The sequence below is a fragment of the Strix aluco genome, chromosome 9 (assembly GCF_031877795.1).
Source record: "Strix aluco isolate bStrAlu1 chromosome 9, bStrAlu1.hap1, whole genome shotgun sequence".
NCBI lineage: Eukaryota > Metazoa > Chordata > Aves > Strigiformes > Strigidae > Strix > Strix aluco.
Genome location: NC_133939.1, coordinates 31,830,715 through 31,853,965, shown reverse-complemented (window position 1 = coordinate 31,853,965; position 23,251 = coordinate 31,830,715). Strand labels below are relative to the sequence as shown.

At 40.0% G+C, this 23,251-nt stretch overlaps 2 protein-coding genes across 3 annotated transcripts in view; both read right to left on the bottom strand.

Moving 5' to 3' along the window:
- Window positions 1-493: 493 nt before the first annotated feature.
- Window positions 494-22,783, bottom strand: CP (ceruloplasmin). Of its 2 annotated transcripts, XM_074834469.1 has the most exons (19): window positions 19,697-19,866; window positions 16,571-16,815; window positions 15,144-15,356; window positions 14,450-14,620; window positions 13,602-13,856; window positions 12,224-12,389; window positions 11,095-11,234; window positions 10,364-10,504; window positions 10,028-10,239; window positions 9,328-9,478; window positions 7,253-7,465; window positions 6,666-6,873; window positions 5,420-5,559; window positions 4,817-4,945; window positions 4,180-4,286; window positions 3,196-3,412; window positions 2,441-2,580; window positions 1,817-1,979; window positions 494-785 (listed from the first exon to the last, which is right to left on the bottom strand). In XM_074834469.1, exons 1-19 carry the CDS (start codon window positions 19,849-19,851, stop codon window positions 712-714), a joined length of 3,240 nt encoding a protein of 1,079 aa, XP_074690570.1. In that variant the 5' UTR covers window positions 19,852-19,866; the 3' UTR covers window positions 494-711. The 2 variants fall into 2 exon arrangements, with proteins under 2 accessions (XP_074690570.1, XP_074690572.1); XM_074834471.1 differs by lacking the exons at window positions 494-785; window positions 2,441-2,580 and adding an exon at window positions 22,651-22,783.
- The window catches only part of LOC141927309 (transmembrane 4 L6 family member 18-like), a 31,292-nt gene continuing 29,238 nt past the window's right edge, over window positions 21,198-23,251 (bottom strand). Inside the window, exon 10 of the transcript XR_012624357.1 lies at window positions 21,198-22,842. The gene's annotated coding sequence lies outside the window, so the exon portion shown is untranslated. The remainder of the gene's footprint in view (window positions 22,843-23,251) is intronic.

Genomic DNA, 23,251 nt, shown 5'->3' with positions numbered 1-23,251 from the left:
TCTACTGCAGGAGTTGTTTAAGATTCATGAGAGCAAAGCTTCTTCTTAGGTAGTCACCAAATTTTGCCCTTTACTGCCTGAATTTCATCAGGCTTATTTCAGCATAACTTTGTCTGTCTTGTAATTATTTTCATAACAGAAAACCAAAAATGTCTTGTGCAACCATGATCCCTCAGCCATTGCATCTTTTAAATTCACTATCTTGAAAGATGTTACTGGATAAAATTACAAAATAATTGCAACAGAAATAATAGAACTATTTTGTTAGCTGTTCAGTTATGACTTTATATATATTTTAAGTATGAACCTATGTAAAAAGTGATAACCAAATTCCTGTTTTCCAAGCAATAACTAGTAAAACGTGATAGCAGATACCTAAAACAAATTTTGCTGTTACACAGGGTTATTTACAAACTTTTAAGAAAAAGTACATTTGTCTCTTCCATGTTCCTCAGCAATTAAATAACATGCATTAGGCATCACCTAGAATATGTTTAGCTTGCAAGATACTATTTTTATTTAGAGAAAAAGGTATTCATAAGTTGTTATGTCCATTCAGCTGTCTTAGTCAACGCCCTCTTGTTAGCCGTGGACCACCAAGTGAAATCTTCCAGAACACAGGTGGAGATGAATTGTCCAGGAAATAGTATTTCTCAAGAAATGCTTCACTGAAGGTAGACCTTGGAGAATCACTGTGGTAAAATGTTTTCATCATTCCAGTGTGCCTGCTGTACCTTTACACTTGAACTGATTGAATAATCTTGGAAACAAGGAGACCGTTTTGTCTGTAAGGGGGAAAACAGCTTTTGTTACATGCGTTTCATTGAAAGAAGTCTGCGTGTGGACAACAGAGTCCAGAATGAGAGCAGTGGATCCCAGTACCTTCTAGACATTGTGAGTTAGATTTAAAAACAGCTTTAAAATGAACTGAAGGGTACATCTTAATGCACTTGAGATGGCTGATGATGAAAAATCCAACATACTGCTTCTACAAGCTAAAGTCTACATCTTTTTCTGTGTACGCTTAAGTCAACCATTTTATTATCTGTGCAAGTTTGGCACAACGTATTCTGTGAATCAGAATGGTTTATGAAACAGAACTAGATTGTGTTTAACATTCCAGTCTGGTTTTAGTGTAGAAACACATCTACATTATATAGTTACATGTCTGTATATACATACAGCCATTTTGAAATGTTCCTACATTTCTCTTTCTGTCAATTAACTATAATGCCTACCTCTGTGTTTTGAGTACAGGAAGGTGTTACTTTTAAAATTGTATTAACTTTGAAGAAACAAGAACTTTCAAAATTCTTCAAGATTCACGTTTTTTCACAGGTAATATTGCTGAAGCAAGCTAGTAGTGTCTGTAAAGCTAAAACACGTCCTTTAGAAAGAACACACTATTTTAGTTTTTCAGTACTTTAACTGTTAGGGATGATGACTTCAGCTTTATTTACCAACTGTTCTTCCTGTTTTAAATGAAGATTTGAGAGGGAGTCTGGCACTACTGGCACTTCTTGGGTACAGAAGTACTCTGTTTCATGAAGAATTCTTTTTAAATAAAAAAATCTGCCATGTTAATTTCATTGATGGGAAGCTGAAGCAATAGTCAGTAAACATCCAGGCCTCTGGCTACTTCTGTTTCCTGAGCAGCAGCGCTGAGGCCAGTATGACTTGGTGGCTTGCAACATCAATATTAAGCCATGAAATATTGCTGGAAGCCTGATCTAGTCCTGAGTACGTGGGGCTGCCCGTGAGCCCCATTCTGCATCTTCAAACACAGTGAACATCACTGAGGCAGATAAGCTCCTACCTTCCTTCGGGAGCACTGTGTAGGTTGCTTCCATGCCTGCGTGGATGTGGTCAGTAACATGACAGTGCAATAGCCACGTTCCAGGGTTCTGCGGGGTCATTTCCACAGTTTGAAATGTCCCAGGGAACAAATCAAAGACGTCTGCCCGGTAAACCCCTGTTTGCTTCAGGACAAAAAGAAACAGTGGTTAAACAGCGTAGCATTGCCAGGCACAGTAGTTCAAGCTGCCTTATTCCCACCAAACTTTTTAATCACAGTTGAGTGAAAAGACATCTACTGTACATAATTTCTACAGAAGCATCACTTTGTACATCAATTTCATGATTAAAGATTAATAAAATTGCAACTTAGTGGAAATGAAGGAAAAGTACAGCTGTTGTGTTACCACAGCCATGAAAATTCACAGCTACCTTGTCGAAGCAACTTGTGAGGTTACCAGTCAGAAAATGCTGCTGGCAGATATGCTGAGCAAATACAGGTTTGGTCCATAAAAAACTTACAGTCAGATTACAAGTTCTGCTTAATACTGTCACATCTGATTTTTCACCAGAGAGTCCAGTCCTTGGTATTTGAGCTGCCTCTCATTCTTAACACAACAACGAATGAGCAGAGAGGAGCTGTTACCTTGTACTGAAAGCTGTGGCCATGGAAATGGGCTGTGTGAATGTCTATTTCGTTGCCCATTCCCACCAAATACCAGCTGACATGATCTCCCACATGCATAGTCAGACCATGTAGATTTCCAAACACCTTTCCATTAATGGCTAAAAGAGGGAAAGAGCAAGAGGAAAACAAAGGATTTTGTGCATTGTTATTCTCCAAACTTTTAATAGAATACAAGATTTGAAAGCCAATGCCAGGCAAAAGTAACAGCTTTTGAACAGTATATAAAAACAAAACAATCGGACAGCATATGATGAATGGTCTGATTATATTCCATATTTAACTAGAAAGTAAGATGTAGTTAAAAGAAAAAGTTCTTTGCTGTACACCATTACTAACAGTTCTTAAAAGACCTGCATTTCTTGCAGCTCTTTGTCAAGGGTAGACTTTGCCAGGACACACTTTCAGGATGCATATTGCCTTTCCAACTTATCCAGAACAGTTGTTTCCTGACACCAAATCAGAAATTTAAAACTTAATTTTTACTCTTCCCTCAAGATTTCAACATGGGGCTCTTTTTTCATAGGTTTAAAAAAAAAAAAAAAAAATCAGTGGCATTAACAGTGTTTTTAAATAGTTAGAGTGAAATTTTTCAGGCCTTCTGCCCTGGAACTGAAAATTCGGGGGGGATGAAAAAGTCCAATTTATATGCAGTACTTTCAAATACATAATTTTTACAGTTTCCAGAGTTACATTAACTAAATTGGGAAACATACCGTGCATTTTATTACTTTCAAGGAATTCCTCATCCTCTTTGTCAACAAGGTGTGGGTTGGTAGAATAGGTTTTTATGTTTTCATCCAAATACCATGACTCATTTTCATCAAAAACCATAAAAAGAAGAGCAAACTGAACTTTTTTTTCAGTATGAAATGATGGCAAATAACGTTTATGACACACAACAAGTGTGCCTATTAATCCACTGTAAGTGTCCTGAAATTACAAATGAAAGATCATACAATTACAAGATGTGACCAAGCAGAAGCAGTTTTAACACCAGACATGAATCCTCTTACTATTTTTACAGCTGTCAGTATCTGGAAATAAAGGTAGCCAGTGTCAGACAAACAAGGTTATTTCTTCACCGTTACATGCTATCCATGGATGAAGTTCAGTGCACTATGAAGAGTAACTGCCTCTTTTTCATCTCTTGCTAGAAATAAACATTTATTTCATTTTAATTTATTGCTCATCTTTTTTTTTCCCCCTTTTTAGATTTTAGGATTTTGAGCTTGGTTTCCATTCAAAATCTACTGACATTTTTGTGTGTTTGCTGAGACATGAAGGAAAGAACACATTAATTTTCATTTAAAATTATTAGTCACGTTAACTTAATGGGTGCTTGTACAAAAACGGCAGATTTACGTTCCACAGTTGCATGTTAGTTTTCCCACACACGACTGATGTTGTGCAAGCTATGTTGTTGCATATTGAGCAAGCTATAAAGTGTTAGCTTTAAGAATGAAATCTGAGTGAGATGATCTATACCAGCAGCAGAAGAAACAGGGAACAAGAACAAGAAGGGCCATGACTCTCAAATTCTGCCCTGACTTTCGACATTTAAATTCAACAATATGGTAATGACAGGAATGACTCGACAGAGAAAGCAGAAAGAGCTTCAGACTCATTTCCCTTTTGCTGTAAGTACATTCGTGTTGAAGTCATGAACAAACCCCTTTAGGTTGGTATTAATAACATACCTTAATGATGTCCACCGTTGAGTGGTATGCCCATGCAATACACTGTGGATCTCCTCTCTCAGAACTAGATCTCTCTGGGATTTTCCAGACGTACATTTTTGTTTCACCTGAATGAAATAAATATTGATGGATTTTAGAAGTTCTGAAACAGAGGTTATCTCCATTTACAGCTTATATTTGTCTTGATCTTCCTCTTTGCAATTACTGCACTGGCTAGCGTATTGTTACTGCCCTTCTGCAGATCCCTGACTCTTTGTGCCAGTGGTTTTTTTGTGTGGCTGCACTGTCCAGTTTACCATACTTAATAAAAACAATTGTACCTTTTGTAAAGATCACAGAGGAACTCCTGAAGTAATAGCTAGCGTAAGCTGTGCTCTCCCTATGTAGCCAGATCTGTTTGCTTTCATGAAAGGTGCAACCACGCTGCATCAAAAAATTACTGACCTGTCAAGGGCTAGGATACATAGCAATAGTTAACAGGGCCATTTTAATTGTAGAAATACTTGTCATAATCAAAAATTTAAGAACCTGAGGTAAAAGCAAAAAGTCTTTCCTGCTATCTTAAAATTACAGCTTGCTAAACCTTACTAGAAGGCTTGATGTTACCTGCTAGAAATAAACAAGGATGCTTTGATACCTGGGTTAGTTACAGCGACAACTGAACTGTCTGTTTTCACTCCATGGGCGTGTATAGAATAAGGTCTTGATGCCAAGTTCTTAAAAACTATTGTAATTTTATCTCCCATATTTGACATAAGCAGTGGCCCTGTTGGATTGAAAAGAAAGATTAACTTGGTTTTACAAAAGATCAGAGCAGAGAGTTTGTTTTGTTCAAATACAGTGACAACAACATTGGCTTATAATTCAACTAAAACTATGCATGGATAGTGTCATTTGCTACGATACGCCAACTGAGCAGCTGAAGTTGGGCATTAAGTAGAGGCCTAAGTCTCAAGAGCCCCAGGCACATACTGTGTATTTGAAGTCAGTTTGGATGTTGCTTCCCAGTTTTATGCTGAATTTGCAACTACTGACCTGTGGTCAGGTAGCAAACCAGGAGGTTTTCATTCTTGTAAAAGCAAGCAATGTAATCTTGCAAGGAAAGCACCATAATAAAAGTAGCAATTCCGTGTAGGTTTAGGCACTTTGTGTGGGTAGAACTATACTCAGCATTATTCAAACAGTTGTTTTGCTTCACTGCATTTTTCCCAGTTTCAAAACTGAACTTTGATGACTATACCTTGAATTTCCAGGTGCTGCTGCTCCTCTGCCCTGTTTTTGGGAGTACTGAATGTCTGATCAGTGTACTCACGATATACTACCTTTTTGTATTTTGAGCCAATGAATTTGTCTTCTTTATTTAAAAATGGATTGCCAGGGCTGGAAAAAAAAAATAGCGATAAGAATACGTTGTACATTTCTGCATATATTTTAAAACATCTTTTGCAGGTATGTCAATTAACCATCAAACAAAAATCCAGCTGAGTGAAACAGCAATCTCATAGAGCACTGGTATCTTCAATGTGAAAACATTCTGGTTAAGATGGGAGGCTTCTCTTAACCTGGATGGTTAAAAACCCGCTATAAATAGACCAAGTCTATGTAGTATTTGAGAGAATGCTGAGTGCTTGGCCTGGCAGATATTTCAGATTGCAAGAAGTCATCCAGCAACTTGCATACTGAAAAATAGAGCTCTCTGTGACTTCTGTAGGTCTGAAGTGAAACCTGAAACTTGTGAAGCTTCAGTGCCTTGCTGAAATGAAACGTGAGGGACTGATTCTCTGCTGAGATCATGGGGGCTGGAGACAGTGGGGAAAAAAAGTCTGATAACAGCATAGTCCATATTACTTGTGCTTAGAACTGTAACAGAGTCCACTGTGGTATGCAGGACCAGGAAATGTGCTATCGAGCTGAGGAAAAAGAAGAAAATGAAAGTCAATAAAAAAAAAAATAGGCAGTCCATTCCCTCTCATTGAGATTAAAATACTGGGAATAAAACTCCAAGGCGTCAAGCTTCATAGTGAATGGATTCGGTCATGGATCTACCTTGTCTAAGCTGATGAAACAGAGGAGTGAAAAAGAACCTTAGAGTACAGATAAATATGAGACAAAGACATGTTACAAATTTTAAGTAATCAAATATCAGGACAAAGCAGTCATCATATCTAGAACTTCATGAACATTTCAAGCATTCCACATCAAGGACGGTACTGATATCAGTGAATAAATGCACATGCAGTATCCAGGATTCATGAAAATCTGCAGCTGCCCCGCAGGAGATTTATGCTGGACCATTTCACGAACATCATGCTGTCTGGCTCACGGTTACATGGCAATATTACTGGAGAAGGACCACAAATTCAAGTGAGCCCTAAAAATACATATGCAAAGAAAGCATGTTTAGAAATGCCTGATGGAGGAAAATGTTCAGAGAAGCGAGTTGTTCTTTTGCATTTTTTTTTTCCCTTATGTATATTGCAAAGTACCTTTCCTTGTGGTGTTGATGCCGCTCAAATTCCCATGTCCTGTTAGGAGAATAGTCCCATTCGACTTCCACTGCAGCAATATAGTAAGTCTTTTCGTGCAAATACATAGATAGATCCACATTCCACCAATGGCACTGTTTCACTTTGTAGTTCTGTTTCATGCCCCCTGTGTAGTGATCTGTTGTCAGGCACGACACTTCAAAAACTCCTAGAGGTCACACAAGAAACAAAGATTTGAGGACAAAAATCTCTTACTAGTAGATCCTGAGATTGTATTACCTATGTTGTTTTAGTGTTTAGAGACTGAGATATAGGCTATTGCTCATATAAGATCCAAATTCTTTGTGTAGTATGGCTACTTGTAGTAATAAAATTCAGCATACATAGAAGCTAGAAAAAGCAAGGCTTTAGCATTAAGAGCTTCCATCCTATGAACACAAGTTTGCTGCCCTTCAAACACAGCTGTACACAGTTTTAGCACCCAAAGGATCAAAATACCAGCTATTTAAAGCTTGTCTGTAGGCATAAAATGTTCATAGGTAAACATTTTCTAAACTAGTAACAGAATTTTTAAACAAGACCTTTACCTTCAGAATCAGGCTTCATAATAGCTGTAAGAAACGTATGTGGAAACAAATTTGCTGTATCCCTTCTCGTTCCTTTAGTTACGAACGTGTTTTCTGAAAAGTATATCCCATGGACATCGACTTCTGACCCCAAGCCCATCAAATGCCAGGAAACAACACTTCCTTTACACATCTCAAGACCAGGCTGATTTCCGTACATATAACCATTAATGGCTGTAGATTTGAGGAAGCAAAACCCACCTTGATTAACACATTACTTAATTCTGCAATACAGATTAAATAATACACACTGCAGATGTAATATGATGCCTTAGAGTGACAGAAATGTCAATAATAAAACACTTTATCACATCAGCAAAACTAGAGAATCAATTCGAGCAAAACAACTTTTAAACCCCAGTGTTTAAAAACAATTTCTAACTAACAGTTCTCCTTTCCAATGTCTAAAGCACTGGTAGCTGACTTTACCAACTGAACTTCCACTGCTTTATGCCTGTCAAGTATGCAGGATGCATAAAGCATCCTACTTCATACCCTGCAAGACCCTCCTGCCACATAGCAGAGACAATCCATCTGAAGTGTTTTTTAGTCTGAGTTACTAATCTTTTCTAGCTATTCCTGTGCAAAACTTTCAAAGCCTAGGTCTGGTACCACTGAATGCTCAGTATCATGGCTCTGTTAATAGCAGGCATGCCCCTAAGGGCAAAATTTAAGAAAGAACACAAGAAAATATGTTTAAAGATTAGGATTTATTTGCAGGACTAGGTACTGAAGATAAAAATGTTCTTTCACATGAAACTTGAAAGGCGTTCCTACAGTACCAAAAAACGATCAGCATGAAACTCAGCTCTGCCTATTAAAAAAGCAAAGATTTTCATTCTAAGGGGCCACACTACCAGCAAACTAATCCAGGCTCAGCCACAGACACAAAATGAGCCAGCAATGTGCCCTTGCCACGGAGAAGGTAATGGTGTCTTGGGCTGTGTTAGGGGGGGCGTTGCCAGCAGGTCACATGCTGAAGGTCAGATTGCAGCTGCTGGTGTAGAAATGCTGCAGGCAAATCAAGCCAGAAAGCAGCTTGGCAGAAAAGGACCTGGGGTCCTGGTGGGCTCTGAGCTGAACATGAGCCAGCAACGTGCCCTTGCTCCAAAGGCCAGTGGTATCGTGGGCTGCATGAGGCGAAGCACGGCCAGCAGCTCAGGGAGGGCATCCTTCCCCTCAGCACTGGTGAGGCCACTGCGCCCAGTACAAGAGACATGGACATACTGGAGAGAGTCCAGCAAAGGGCCACGAGGATGATGAAGGCACAAGCAGCATCTCTTCCACGAGGAACAGCTGAGAGGGCTGGGGCTGTTTCAGGCTGCAGAGGAGAAGGCTCAGGGGATCTCATCAACGAGTACAGACCCCAGCAGGGAGGGTGCATCGGGGACGCAGCCAGGCTCTTCCCAGGGGTGCCCAGGGACGGGACCGGTGGCCGTGGGCACACACCGACACGCAGGAGTGTCCCTCTGAACACCAGGAAACACTTTGTCACTGTGCGGGTGACTGAGCACCGGCACAGGCTGCCCAGGGAGGTGGTGGAGTCTCCAGCCCTGGAGGTGTTCAGAAGCCGTCTGGACATGGTCCTGGGCACGGGGCTCTGGGTGGCCCTGCCTGAGCAGGGGGTTGGACCAGACAACATGCAGAGCTCCCCGACAGCCTCAGACAGTCTGTTGGTCTGTGGAAATCCTCCTTTCAGCTACATCATCTGTAGGGCAGAGGTCAGTTTTCTCTTGCTGCCTGGTTGCACTCATAGGAGTTGCACATGGGCCACAGACCTAATACCTCCACCTGCTTGAAGTGGTACACAACAGTGCTAAACAGTGCTCAACTGCCATGCAAGGCACTGAACAGCTGGCATTATACTCTGAACTACCACATTTAGCTGAAATGGGATTGCATTCAAACATAGTTTTGTTTCCAATGGAAAGGAATGAAATGTCTCTGCTACTATACAGTTTCCCAGTCTCCAACATGAGAGCACAAAAGTAAAAACCTTATTGTAGAAATGAATATTTGGCTAATAATTTTCTTACAGTGCATTTTGTTGGATTCCTGGAAGTCCTCATCATCTTTGTCGATTTTATTAGGATTTAGAGTAAACATCAAAATATTGTCATCCAAGTACCAGCTCAGATTCTCATCAAATACTGTGGCAAGTAAAAAAAACTCAATGTTCACATTTTTCTGTGAGAAAAAATAGCAGAAAGAAAAATAGAAATGAGTGAACAGAAAATGTCAGGAAAAAAATTCTATGCACATAATAATTCATGAGTATAATTCATGAAGTAGGATAGATGCATACATTGATACTTCATTCTGATAATCTCAACACTCTCCAATTGCTGTATCTGGTGACTACGTATCTGCTGCTAATGCTCCTTCTACAAGCAGGAACCACCTCCAGAAATGAATGTGTGTTTTGGCCTTTAAAGTCTCTACGTTTTCTAGTCATTCTCATCCTAGCTGGGACTTGAATGCCAGTGGTTGCTCACTGTGATGGTGGTTTCACAATACAGTGTCTGTCTATCTATAGCCAGACCAGTGTTGCTTTTTTTTTTTTTTTTTTTTAAGAAAAAAACTGTCTTCATTTTATGTATTTCCCCTCAGCACATGGGTGAGACTGTGATGTGGAGACGAGGTGGTACTGAGTGGTCATTAATGTGGCAGGCCCTGAGGACACAATTCAGAAGAAAGTAGATTCAGCTACAATGACATTTTTCTTCTTTGACCGACCTGTTTCCCAGAAGGAAGTAGCGCTCCTTTTCTGCACACCAGGAGAGGACCCACAAGGCCAGAACTGGTGTCTCTGACGGCATCCACGGCTGAGTAATAAAGCCATGTCAAACAGTCTGGATCTTGGTCTGTGGGGCCCACATCTTCTGGCACATTCCACTCATACATAAACGTAGCACCAGGACTCACATGAGAGGCTGGAGATTCCGTACCTATTACGAAAACCAACATCAGGTATTATGCCTAATGGCCGCTGTTTGTTTTACCACCTGTAAGACATCAGCACGTACGAGAGCTCGCTCTCTGGTGCCGGCAGGCTCCTGCCTGCGGGCGCACCTCTGGAGGCAGCACCGTACAATGCCCCCTCGTTGCTCTTGCGGTAACTCACGCCGTGGGGCTGAATGCTAAATGGGCGGCTGGCATTGTTTCGGAACGTCACTCTGATGCTCTCGCCCACTTCAGCCTTGATAACAGGTCCTAGAAAAGAGCACGTGGTCTAATTACAAGGTGTTTCCGTCAAGTGATGCACAGGTCACTACGAGCTTAGAGCCATCGATGGCTGGCTGCATCTCCCCTTGAGGGGAGCTGCCCCTGGGCCACTGTGGTCCCTGGCACATGGCCTGAATCCCGTGGCAGCCCAGCAGCAACTGGGCCGCTCCACTCCCAGTTCCTCATGGAGGCCCAGGGACAGGCAGGACAGCTCCTCTCTTTGGGAAGGGACCTGCAGATATGAGCACCACCCTCAAGTCTCAGTCCAGAGCCATGCCAGGAGCAGCAGGTTATAAACAGGGCTAGGCTTGCCTAGCCTAGCCTTGTAATTCAGAGTCTTGCCTTTGGAGACGACGGCATACTGCCACAGGCAAGCTGGGGACCACCACAGCACAACCTTCAAGAGCTTCCTTGCACCCTGGGGTGTCTCTTGGAGGAAGCCACAGGCACCAGCATCCACAGGTGGCAGGGAGAGCCAAGGGCCCCTCCCTTGGAGGCGGAGGGGCACTGCTGGCTAGCCAGTGGAACTGAGTTTTCTCTCATAAATCTTTGCCATGAAATAATTTCAGATATCTTACCTAAGAGTCCAAGATGTGCTTCCTCTGTGAGTCTTTTTTTATGTTTAGTGAAAGAATCATCAGTGTATTCTTTGTAAATGGCTTTTTTATAAGAGCCACCAATTCTTGTCTCACTTTGTTCAAAAAAGATGTGAGATTCACTGTGTAAAAGAAAATGCAATAGATGCAAACAGTTCAAGTCACAACAGTCAGCTTTACAAAGTCAGTCAGGATGTCAACCCCATTTTCTGAGGTATGATGTTCTGAGTTTGTCTTTTGGGTCTCCTTTCAGTGATGTGGCTGCACACTTATATGCAGTTCCATATAAGGATGTGCAGGAATCTATTATCCTTCACTAACGTATCTTTAAGAAAAAGACACTGTGCTCTGTTGCCCTCATAAAGCCAGCATGCTTAGAGACTCATCAACAGTGACTTCTAGTCAGCATTTTGTAACCTGAAGTTTACTCTTCTTTTTAATAAAAGTTATAAATAATTCAACAACAGCAGATACAAACACCAAGAATATGTAACACCTAAATACAAAGTGAGAAGATTTAGTCTACGCTTTTTAGTCTGCACTTTTACTCTTCAAAAAAAGGACCTTTCAGTGTTTTAAAAGCACTATTCAGACAATGAACTGTGACTTGTCCCTTGTGGAGCAGGTAGGTGTTCTTTAACTCATAGATTAAAAATCTGAGGAATCAATGTATTCAGTGAATTGATCCAGCTCTTAAACATGCAAACACAGGGCAAAGGGCAAAGCTACCTCGAGCGAGTTGTTTGCTAATTGAGATGCTGTTGGCATGATCTTCATCAGGTAAAGAGATGATCATGAATTCCTAGCTTTGCTCTCTAACTCAGAATAATCAACCATCTTGAATCATCAGAGGTCACTGCCTACATATGACATTACAATTCACCTTCATCCCAGTGAAATTACTAACATTACAGCAAAATTTATAGTAAGATTACAAAGAAAACAATAGACCTGTTTTGGTCTGATATTTATCCTAGCATTAATATTTAAACAGAGGCGAGGACAATGAGAAATTCTGCTTAAAAGTCAGTTCTACCATATGGCTTACCTTATTTACCATGTTTATCCATTCTGCTTGAAAAGTAAAACTTCTTTAATTAGAAGCATTTACCTGTCAGCGATTAATTCTTGTCCTGTAAAATGGTTCATTGCAGATGGGCCATAATTCCAGATGATCTCTTCAGCAGCAATGAAGTACTGTCTTATCTTTGTACTCTCATTGCGATCTGTTGTGGATTTCCTACAATCTTTTACTTTAAAAAGGGCCTGCATACCACCTGAAAAAAATGAGGAGGTAGAGAAAACTAGGGAGAAGGAACTGCACTTTGTTTTCTCTTTCCCTGCTCCCAACAGCACTTCTCTTCCCTGAAGAAGTCCCATACCATTGATAGAGATGCAAATCACAAACGAAAGGGAAGATGAATCATATAAAAGCATGCACAACCATGGTATTTACAGTAGGCAGAGAGGTGTGGTAAAGTGCATTCGTCTTGTAAAGTTGCACCTGACATGGTAGTTACAGATAAGATTAGGGTGGAGTGGAAGCAGTGCTGTCAGTTAGCACTTCAGGCAAGGCCAGGTGCTACCAGACTGACCATCTTCCCTCTAAATCTAATCAACAGCTTACTCGGGAAACGCCTGACTCTCTGCACCCTAGCAGAAAGGTATGTTAGAAAATCTGCTTGTTGACGGTACAATATAATAAAGAGAACCCTTTTACAGCTATGGATTAGGCCAATTTGTAGGATTTAATCTTGCCCAGGATGCTTCAACCACACCAGCATGCTGCTTGATGTGAAAGCTATTTCAAAACGTATAACCTCTGAGTAGTTGAATCTGTAGGTTAAACATACTCCTTTTTATATCAGAATTTTGAAATTTTGGAGAATGATTTTGAGTTCTGTGTTCCTTCCCACTTCCGTGACAAATTCTCTAGCTCACTTACAGAGATACAGATCACGGGAAAGTGTGGAATTAGCTTTTAAGTATTTCATATAGTTATCAAACACTGGAAATACAGGAAGATACAGGGAAGAGAAATGCAGGTCATCTCTGCTTATTAGTCAATGCCTTTTCCAGAACACGTCTTTGCCAGCAGACAAGTTAGCCTGCCTGTCCTGTGCCCCTTGCCCAAACGTGGAATGAGCCCAAACTTTGTTGGCAAACAGAAAATTGTGATTAACTACCTTCAGTAGGAGGCAAACGTCATCCTATGGTTTATCTACAGTTGAGACTTGCAAAAGTGCAGCTGTGCCAATTGCTGCCAACTGCTAACAATTTCCATTACAGACAAGAATTTCCTTGATTTCCGTGGCTACATGCTCAAGCCCACCTAACACACCTCTAGGCATTTCAATTACCATAAGAATTCTGGTACCTAGAGGAGAACATCATCTGGTATATAACCGGGTCAGGAGTACTGCTAAAGTGACTCAGTAAACTGTTAGCTCAAGCTAAAAATATTCTCATCACTGGAACTTATTCTGTACCTTTGATATGGTCGTTCACTTGGCAGCTGAGCAGCCATTCCCCAGAATGCCTTGGTACCATGACAGCATCAATAAACGTGGCTGGGAAGAGGTTGATGGTGTCCACTCGATGATGCCTTTCTATTAAGGTCTGTCCATGAAAGTAGGCGGAATGGATATCAGCTTCATTACCCATGCCAAAAAGATGCCATTTTACCTTATCTTCCACACACATTGTGAGGTTTGGGAGGTACCCATACATGTACCCGTTGATTGCTAGAAGAAATGTTATTTATTACAGTTACATTCACAGACCTTAGGATCTTTTCTTCAAAAGCAGATATCATACAACCATTGCTCTATTCTTCAAAATAGAAAGCGGCTCAAAAGAAAACTGCACCTTTGAAAGTGAGCCAATGTCAGACACACACTTCATCTGCACAACTACCTGCATGACCAGCAGTTCCTGCTATGATTCTGAAATCCTTGTCAGAGCCAAAGGTATCTTCTTTGTTGACACTAACAGTAAAAACTGTTTTTCTAAACTGTGATGTTATAGTACAGAGTTCAGGACTAAAAACCAGAACAAAGTAACACAACTCTGTTTAGAGCACCTGGGAAACTATACTTGCAAAGAAGTTCTTGACCCCTAAGAATTTTATATCACAACTCCAAAGGTTTGATTGTACAATACTTGCCATGACTTTTTAATATTTTTTTGTTTAAAAAGATCTTTCTCAATCCTCCAAGAAAAAGCCCTGCTTAGGAAAAAAAGAAATTCTCTACAGCTCATCTTTAAAAGAGACAACATATGAAAATATTACTTCACCATACCAATGACAAGCAACATTAATATAACGTTCTCTCACAGTGCATTTTATTGCTTTCCTGGAAGTCCTCGTTGTCTTTATCAACTTTGGAAGGCTCAGAACAATATGTCCTGATATTATCCTCTAGATACCAACTGAGATTTTCATCCATCACAGAAAACATAAGGATAAATTCAGCAAAGTGTTCATCACTGCCCTTATTCATTGTATCTGAAAAAGAAAGCAGTATATTCAAATCTTTGGCAGCTGACATTTTTTCATCAGTTTGAAGTGTAGTATCAGTAGGGCTGGTCACTTTCTACTTCACATTTTGCCAATTTTCTTGAGTATGAGCGTACACATAAACTTACAGACACACTCAGAAAACAAAAATCGGTTTTGATAGATACTATAAAATAACTTTACTAACAATAAATATTGCATGTGATAAGATTACAGTAAATCTGTTTCTCATATCAGTATTTACCCATCCTTCTGCATTACTAGCATGAACACATCTCATCCATATGGATTTGTGGACAAAATATTCTGCAGACTATATTTGCTGTCACACACAAAATCAAACTACTTTCTATACTATTGAAAGGCTGCTAATTGAGAAGACAAAAAGCTGCTATTTCAAAATTAACTGTAATATTCTCCTTTTCCAGTAAATTATTTCATGGATAGTTATCAATAACCATTACCAATCACCTTGCATGTGTATTTATTTACTTATTTATTTATGGTTTACCTTTCCTGCAAATTATTAAAGGCCCAACAAGCCCTGAAGCAACATCTCTTGGAGCATCTATGTGGGAGTGGTAAACCCTGGTTATGCAGTCTGCATCTCCCTCAGCTGGACCTTGATCTTCCGTCACATCCCACGTATAAGCGTACTGGCCTCCAGGTTCCACAGCATCATCTCTCTTTTGCAAATCTTTGGTGTTGTCAGGATAAAAAGCACCTGAAGAACGCGATGCAGCCACCATTAACACAACACATTCACAATATGGTGTCAGGATAGCACCGGCCATGCTTTAGTTGACTACATGCTGCAGTAACATGGACTGAACATCTGAATACAGGTTAAAAAAAAATTCAGGTGAGTGGATCTTTTCCTTCTCTTTTCGAGTCTCTTCATTTACTTTTGAACTCCATGGAACACTTCGATTAATGGCATGTTAAATTTAGTCCTTAATTTATTAGGAGGGAACTATGTACTTCTGCTAAAAAGATAACAATTCAAATATTTATAAAACATTTGTTAAACATTAATCCTGGAAACTGTTCTAAAATATTGCATATGTCCTCAAGGAATACAGGTGTCACTGGAATGAGAATAACAGAAAAAAAAATTTAAACATTCTTCCAAAAAGTGCATGTACTGCTACATAACACACTGTTCTGCTCCCACAGAATGTGCCTATATCAAGCCACATGTTAGTTGTAATGAAAATCTTCATGAAATATTAGGTTAGGCTGATACTTCATAAATTCTTCTAATGAAAAACTTTCAAAGATTGCTTTTGAGACAACATCATATTCTCAACAATTCACATACTGTTTTTAAGGCCCACTAATAAAACTTCCAATAGCCATATTCTGGTGGTGTCTGGTGCAGAAAATCCCCCATCACCTGAGTGTAGCAAGACCAGCTCTTGCAAGGGTGAATCACCACTAATCCCAATAGCACCCCTACAATGCATCTTAAAGGCTGTCAGATTTTTATCTCATTAATTTATTACTAAGCAGTAGTTGTTTCTCCATTTTAAGAAATTTTTGTGTATCTTATATACAGTATATACAAATTAAGTGTTAAGAATTTAGAATTGTAAGTTAACAATATCTTCTTCACAACAGCATCAATTTTTCCTTTAGATATCCTCCATACCTGCATCTCCTATATACCTTTATACCCTTATTCCAGGTGAAACATAAATACTCTTATTTCAGGTGAAATGTTGATCTAAAAATCACCTTCTTTATGAATTCTACTTTTGGCTTTGTATTTCACTCTTGAAAAAATCATCAAACTTTAGCTCCTATTTTAAATTGGTTGTTTCCTGTTTAAATCTTTATTCACTTGACCAGTCTTCTCTTTGATGAGAGAATATCACTTACGCTCAGGGGAATTATATACTTTTGATAAATTCTGGCACAGAACGGACTCAAGCTTACCTTCATTTTCCTTTGTGTATCTTACACCATGTGGATGCAGTGTGTAGCTTCTGGAAGCGAAGTTTTTCAAGTGAATAATAATAGAATCTCCAACTTCTCCCTTAATGATAGGGCCTAAGAAACCCAGCCAGGAAGGTTTGTCAACTATTACATCATATAAATGATCGGTGTACTGAGTGTAGACAGCCTTCTTGTAAGTGCTTCCTATCCTATGTGGTCCGCTTTCGAGAAAGACTCCAGCCTGCCTGTAAAGGAAATACACAAACACTTCTGTAGTGTTTGATACTCATTGTATATTTGAACGGCATTAATTAGTAGGGTCTCAAATAAAGACCAGGCCTCTGTAGCGCTGCGCACCACTGTATCTGTGTGTAGGAGCAAACAGGTCTCTTATCATGAAGAATTAGGCATTCATATGGAGATTAAATATTATGCACCAACCTGAATTTTTTTCTACCTGCTTGATAGACTGAATATAAGGGTATTTGATACAATTTTGGGCAAATTTGAGACCATGTGGACAAGGTAGATAATAGTTCTTATTGCTCAAAACTTTTGTACTCGCATGCTTAAATTGCTGTATAATTTTCCATAGCCTGTTAAAAATAGTATTTTCCATTAGCATGCTATCATGTTGACTGCATAATCCTTGCTCCATTGTAATAAGGAGCAGACTTTTCAGCTGTAAAATACATTTAAGATATCTGGATATGAGCAAAACTACAAGGTGTTGCTAATGTCCACAGTGTGTGGGGCAGGGGGGGGATGCAGAGTGCTGAAAGGAGTGAGACCAAGCCCTCAGCTTCCTCACCCGTCATAGATGAAGAACCACCACAGCCTCAGAGCTTGATATAGATTTACCCTAAGAAAAATCTAATTTTTACAGATTCAGCCCAAGAGTATACAAAGAGGTTACATGAGAGCAGGGAATTATCAATAACCTCCTCAATCACTAAGTGCCATAACTGCTGGACCACTGCTCCTCTCAATTAATGAAACACTTATATTGAAAATGAGAGCTTGGTTAGCAAGGAAACAGCCTAACCCATGAGCTAAGATGAGGCTGGTGGAGATGGTGTTTCCTACACATGACATCAACACCTCTGAACCGTGTAGCTGTGGTGGACACGCTGCCCAAATACCACCAGCCGCAGGCGAGGGGTCACCAGGTGTCTGTCAGCTACCAGCTGGGAACAGCCTTGGAGCCAAACTTTGCCTGTGCTGAGGGTCAAGTACCTTCCATTAAAGATTTTAGTCTCTGAGTTATTTTTATGGAAAAAGTGCTTATATTTGCTAACTCCAACGGTGAGAGCAATTTCAAGCACTGGCTGTTCAAACCAGTAGTGCTCCTGTTGGCTACTGCTGTTAACCCAAACTCTAGAGTCTCTTTAACAACAAATACTGCTGCATGTTTCCCTGCCCATTTCAGGAAGACTAGCCGTGGAAGTAAAGCTATCCTGGAAGGAGGCAATCCTGGGAGATTGGGCAACGCTGCCTGAAGTTAGGCAGCCCCCTGATTTCTACATGATGAGAAATCAAGCCAACTTGGTTTCCTACTCCCAGCAGGCAATACTGTGAAGCCAGTTAATAATGCCCCAAAATGCAACGTATTTTCCACAAGCCTGAGCACTGTCTGAGAATGTGGGGAAGGAATTGTTTGTACCTTGGCAAGCACAGATCTGAAGTGTAAGTAGAATGCCAGTTCAGAGCTCCATGAAATTTGGAGAGCATAAACTTAGTTGCAAAGGCACAGTTACTGAAAGTCTGAGTGCATGAAGCGTTTCAGATACAAATTAAATTGAACAAATATGTTACGGGGTCTTCCTGGACTATTTAAACAGCTACCATTTAATTGTAGAATATTCCTTCTAGCAGGTACATGCTCTCCTCCTTCTCCTGCTCTTCCCTGTCTCTATAAATATCAACCTCTGTACAAGCACAGCCTCATGGTTGAAGGGTTCAGGAGGAGAAGAAGAATCAGAGAAGCTGAAAATGAAAAGTAAGATAAAGGGGACTAGCTCCACTGCATGTATACAACCACTGAAAAACTGGAATTAATTTAACATGCTGCAGGTTGTCACAGAGCAGAAAAAAGCAGTAAAAGTGCAGTGAATGGTAGTCACTTGCATTACAATGCTGCTCTGCAATTTTCAGACAAGATGCCCTTCTTCCACCATTTATCAGAATTACCAGCCTGCTGAATCACTTGCAGTATCTTACACATCACTCAGTTTATGGGTAAAAAAAATTAAAAATTGACTGCTTCGTCTCATGCCTGATGAAGTGGCAGACTGTGGCTGAGATATTGTTGGCTCTCACTAGAGAAAGCAAACCACAGGAAATCTTCTAATCCCTCATCTACAGACTAAATGAGAACTATATTTCTGAGATTTTTCCAATTTCTGATTCATCTCTTAATTGTTTTTATTTTAGTATAGTTCTATTTCATTTTAAAGGCACTGAAAAAAACAGAGGAAGGAACATTTTTTCTCTCTCAAATACTTCTCTGATGCCTTTTATATCTGAGTTTTCTTTATTGATTACTCACATCTTCAGGGCGCTCCCCTTCTCCTCACCATACTTATCCTCATCCTACTTACCACTCTCATGCTGTACAGGACTCTCCTTGCATTGTAACAAGCAACACAGCTCCTCCACTGGATGGAAGGACCCAGCTGAGCTGCTGCACAAGTGAAAATGACCAGTGCCAACAACATCTAAAAAGGAAACCTGTGCCCAATAGGAAAGTTTTAAATTTGTCAAACTTCTGTGTTTAAAAACATAACGGCAAAAGTCTTCTCTTCAGAACTAGCACCTTAGCCATTCAGAATTAAACATCATTAGACATTCAAGGGTCTTTTTCTAGTCTCTACTTAGTAAACATTTCATTGCAACAAATTCACAAAAAAACTACATATTCCAATACTTTTAATTAGCAGACCATTAGAACTCAATTCTCAAGCAGGGCAGGAAAAAATCAAAATTCCCATGTATGTCTGACAGAAAATCCACTGACACCAACATCATTCATTTCACTACCTTCACAAGGTTTTCAATCTGGCCCTAATGTCTAAAGCAGACAACGTGGTAAAATCAAACCCAACCAGTGGAAACTGTTTTACTTACTCTTCTTCTGCAAAAAGGTTTCCAGAGATGATGTTGGTGTTGCCAGGTGCATAGTTCCACACTGTCTCTCTAATGCCGATGTAGTACTCCCTGTTCACTGCCCCAACTTGGCAACAGCAAGAGACCAGCAAGCAACTTAGGAAGAAAAGATTCATTTTGGATTCCTGAACCTTGCAGAAAATGTGAAATAAAAACACAGGACACGCACATGCAATTTCCCTTTATATGTTCTTGTCTCCCCACCCCCCGCCTTACCCCTCCCCTCCCCTTCTCGACTCCTGTTTGCTTTGGTGAACACAATAAAATGTTGCACAATGTCTCTGTGTGTCGAGAGTAAACAAATGATTCTGGTAACCTCCTCAGTTCAGATAATCTTCAAAGAAATTTTTTCAATTTCTGCCAACCTACTATCACACAAATCACCATTTGGGCTGTTATTGGATTGTAAATCTTGTAGCTGAAAATGCTGTAGATTTAAATGGATTTACAGACTTAAGCGTAATTACGTTCTTATCTTTATCACTCTATAGCTTGTACACTACTGAGAAAATAATTCCTGTGACTTGTGGTGCAAGAACACCGCTTTTTAAGTGGGCGGTGAAAAGCTCCGAACGACACCCGGTGTACCCGGTGCTGTGCTGAGGTAACAGGGTGCTGGGTAGGCCCGCGGGTGCCCGTCTCCCTTCCCCGCTCTGCACCCCCACCCCGCAGCTCCTTCCCCGCCACACAGCGATGGCCCAACGGATGAGGAGGGCCGAGGCCGCAGCTGTCAGGGCAGAGCTGAGGCACTGAGCTCTGTGGGGATGAGCCCTGATAACCCACCACGGATCCCCTGGAAACGTCGCTCTAGCACCAAGGGTGACATCCCTAGCTGGAGATGAAAAGGTCAGGGGTGGGGGGTGTCTGCATCTCATTTCCAAGTAGTTTCAGAATTGCCCAAAAGGAAATGAGGCTCAGAAATTCCACAAAATGAACTCCCTGTGTTTTATCTTCCTTCATGTCTATCACCAGACAGGATAAGCCACATTCTTCAATGATTAAAAGCACAGTAGCTGTACAAAGTTCCAGATAAGCTTAACTATTACCATTATCTAAATGTACTACCCAGTGCAGAAGCCTATACTTTTTCTTTATTCAAGTTCTGTAAGCATTTTGTATCTTTTAGTCTCATTGAAAAATAAGAACAAAATTGGACCTTAAACATGGTATGTTTAAAAACCACCTAACTAAAGTTTGCAACTGCATTTTTTTCAAGCATAGGTCTGTTACATCATGATTGTGTCTGAAGCTTTAGACATACAAAGCCACCTGTAAACTCGTGAATTGTAAAGACTTCTATTAAAAAATACGTATCATCAGTCACTTGGGAATTCTTAAAATTCTAAACTCTAAAACCTCTTCTGCACTCTGAGCACTGACACAGTCACACTCGGTCTAAATGACATTTTTGGTTGTATGGTAACTTAAAAATATCTGTAATAACCACAAGCATGCTTGAAGCTGTTTTCTTAATGGTCAGAAAATTTATTATTATTTTGGATAGAAGACTAAGATTCAGGACATACCTAAAGTACAACAGGTTTCCTTTTATGACATACAAATCTAAACCTTATTTACTAGGACTGTGGTGTACAGATGAATTACCAATTTTAATCACTACTCAAAAAATTTCAGGCACTGTCAGAATGTTGAAGTTCATAATCCTATCTTTAGAGTCTTCTACACATGTGCATTAAATGGAGGATTCTGCTGCTGTCTAAGTGACTGTGGCCAAAGCCAAGTTTTCGAAATCCGACCAAATCTATGATGAAATTCTGGAGTTTCCCAGGTTGGCATCACATGCTCAAAATAATTTCTGTAGGGATTTTTTTTTTTTTTCTTTGCCATGGATGAAGGCCAGTGATTCAGTAAAAAGATCAGCTTGTACAAGTTGCACATACCCTATCTGTAAATTAACTGAGGTAAAAATGAGAAAACATTTACCTTCTCTTATACTACTTAAATTCAAAGTCATTCCTTAATACTTAGCTTTTGTTCATGTATATATGGCCTATTTGGTTTATTTTTGTTCAAATTTCCATTGGACTGAGGAAGAGAAAAAAAACCACACAAGCAGTATCCCTGAAATCCCCACATTTATTTGAGGGTAAAAATGTGAGCATTTCTTCGCCTTAGTCCCTTGACTCCTCTAAATTGCTCTTTCTTGATTTGCAAAAAAACTAAATGTTGTTTTTATTTAAAGATAAAACAGAAACTTCTGATAGGCAAGATTTTCCATTACCTCTTTTAATCATGTCTCACCCAAACTAAGATACTCCTCTGCCTGAGCACACTCCTATTATCATTCTCTTAAGGAACTCAAAAAAACTGATAGAGGTAACTGAGCTTCCCAAGACTGTATTATCTTCAGAAGGTGTTTGAAGAGCGGGAACCTTTCTCCTCTGGTAGACAGGGCCTAAAAAGACTGAGCACTTAATTGGTTAAATTATGAGTCTACAGTTTAGCATCATGAATATCCCCTATTGTTTGAAACCACAATACCTCATTTCTCATGCTGAGGATGCCGAAATGCTATAACTGTTCTGAAAGTCCTCAAAATTGCATTGAAAATATAAAGTTGATCTTTTACTTCAAAAATTTTCCTTGAGGGAAAAAAGATACAAAAATGGAATAGTCTGACAAAAAAAAAAGTCTCTCTCAACAAAAGCTCCCAGCGAGACTGAATTAAAACTCCGCAATTTCATAATTCCCTAATCTGAGTGATGTGTTTATAGACTGCTGCCCATGCTGCTGTTCTGACAGCTGTCTCTACAGCTATTTCCCCTTGCAGGGCTTTAAATGAATGAGGTTCCTGCTCCAGACACAGCATTGTAATACTCAGGCAAAAGGCACTGGCTGGGAGGAGCAAATAATGCTGGAACTCTTCTAGATTTCAGCATTAACTCCTCACTTACAGAAGTTATAAACTCAAATCTGCAGCTTGCTTTCAGGTGTGCCCAGGGTATTTGATGTGTGGATTTCAGCACATGCACTTCATGTTCAGGAACACTTCTTCAAAAAAGGGTTTCTCGTATGTCAGCAGTGAGAGCTTTGTCCTGGCTCTGCAGCCCACTCCTCCCTGCTGTTGTTGAGGTGAAGTCTGTGTCCTGCAAATGGAGAGCCAGAGGGTCACGTACCTCAGACACCACCACCAGAGTCGCCCCTTACGTCTAGATTTCAAGTCAGTTCATGTTCCTTACAGGAATCTTGGTTTCGCACAGTTCATGGCATCTCTTGTTAGAAATACCATATTTAGGATTGAATCAGGACTCATATTGATTAGATCAAGTTTAATTTTGCCTTACATCAAAAGCCCAATGCGAAGCAACTTGTTAAATTTGTAAATGCAACCCACTGTTAGCCTTTAGTATTCCTACCACCAATTTCAAATTAATAAACTGCTCGTTTAAAGGCTGAGCAGTCAAGTCATATCTGGATTATGGATGAAGAGGGTTGCAGAATCAGTAAGTCCAACAAGAACTAAACTCATTCTTTGATTTAAACTGCTGAAATGGG

Excerpts from the sequence above, each read along its gene's own strand:
- CP (XM_074834469.1), bottom strand. The coding sequence starts at position 19,851 with ATGAATCTTTTCTTCCTAAGTTGCTTGCTGGTCTCTTGCTGTTGCCAA. Across the intron at positions 15,357-16,570 it reads ATACACAAAGGAAAATGAAG|GTGCTTTTTATCCTGACAAC; the intron begins GTAAGCTTGAGT and ends CGCGTTCTTCAG. Across the intron at positions 10,505-11,094 it reads AGCACATCTTGGACTCTTAG|GACCTGTTATCAAGGCTGAA; the intron begins GTAAGATATCTG and ends GCTCTTTTCTAG.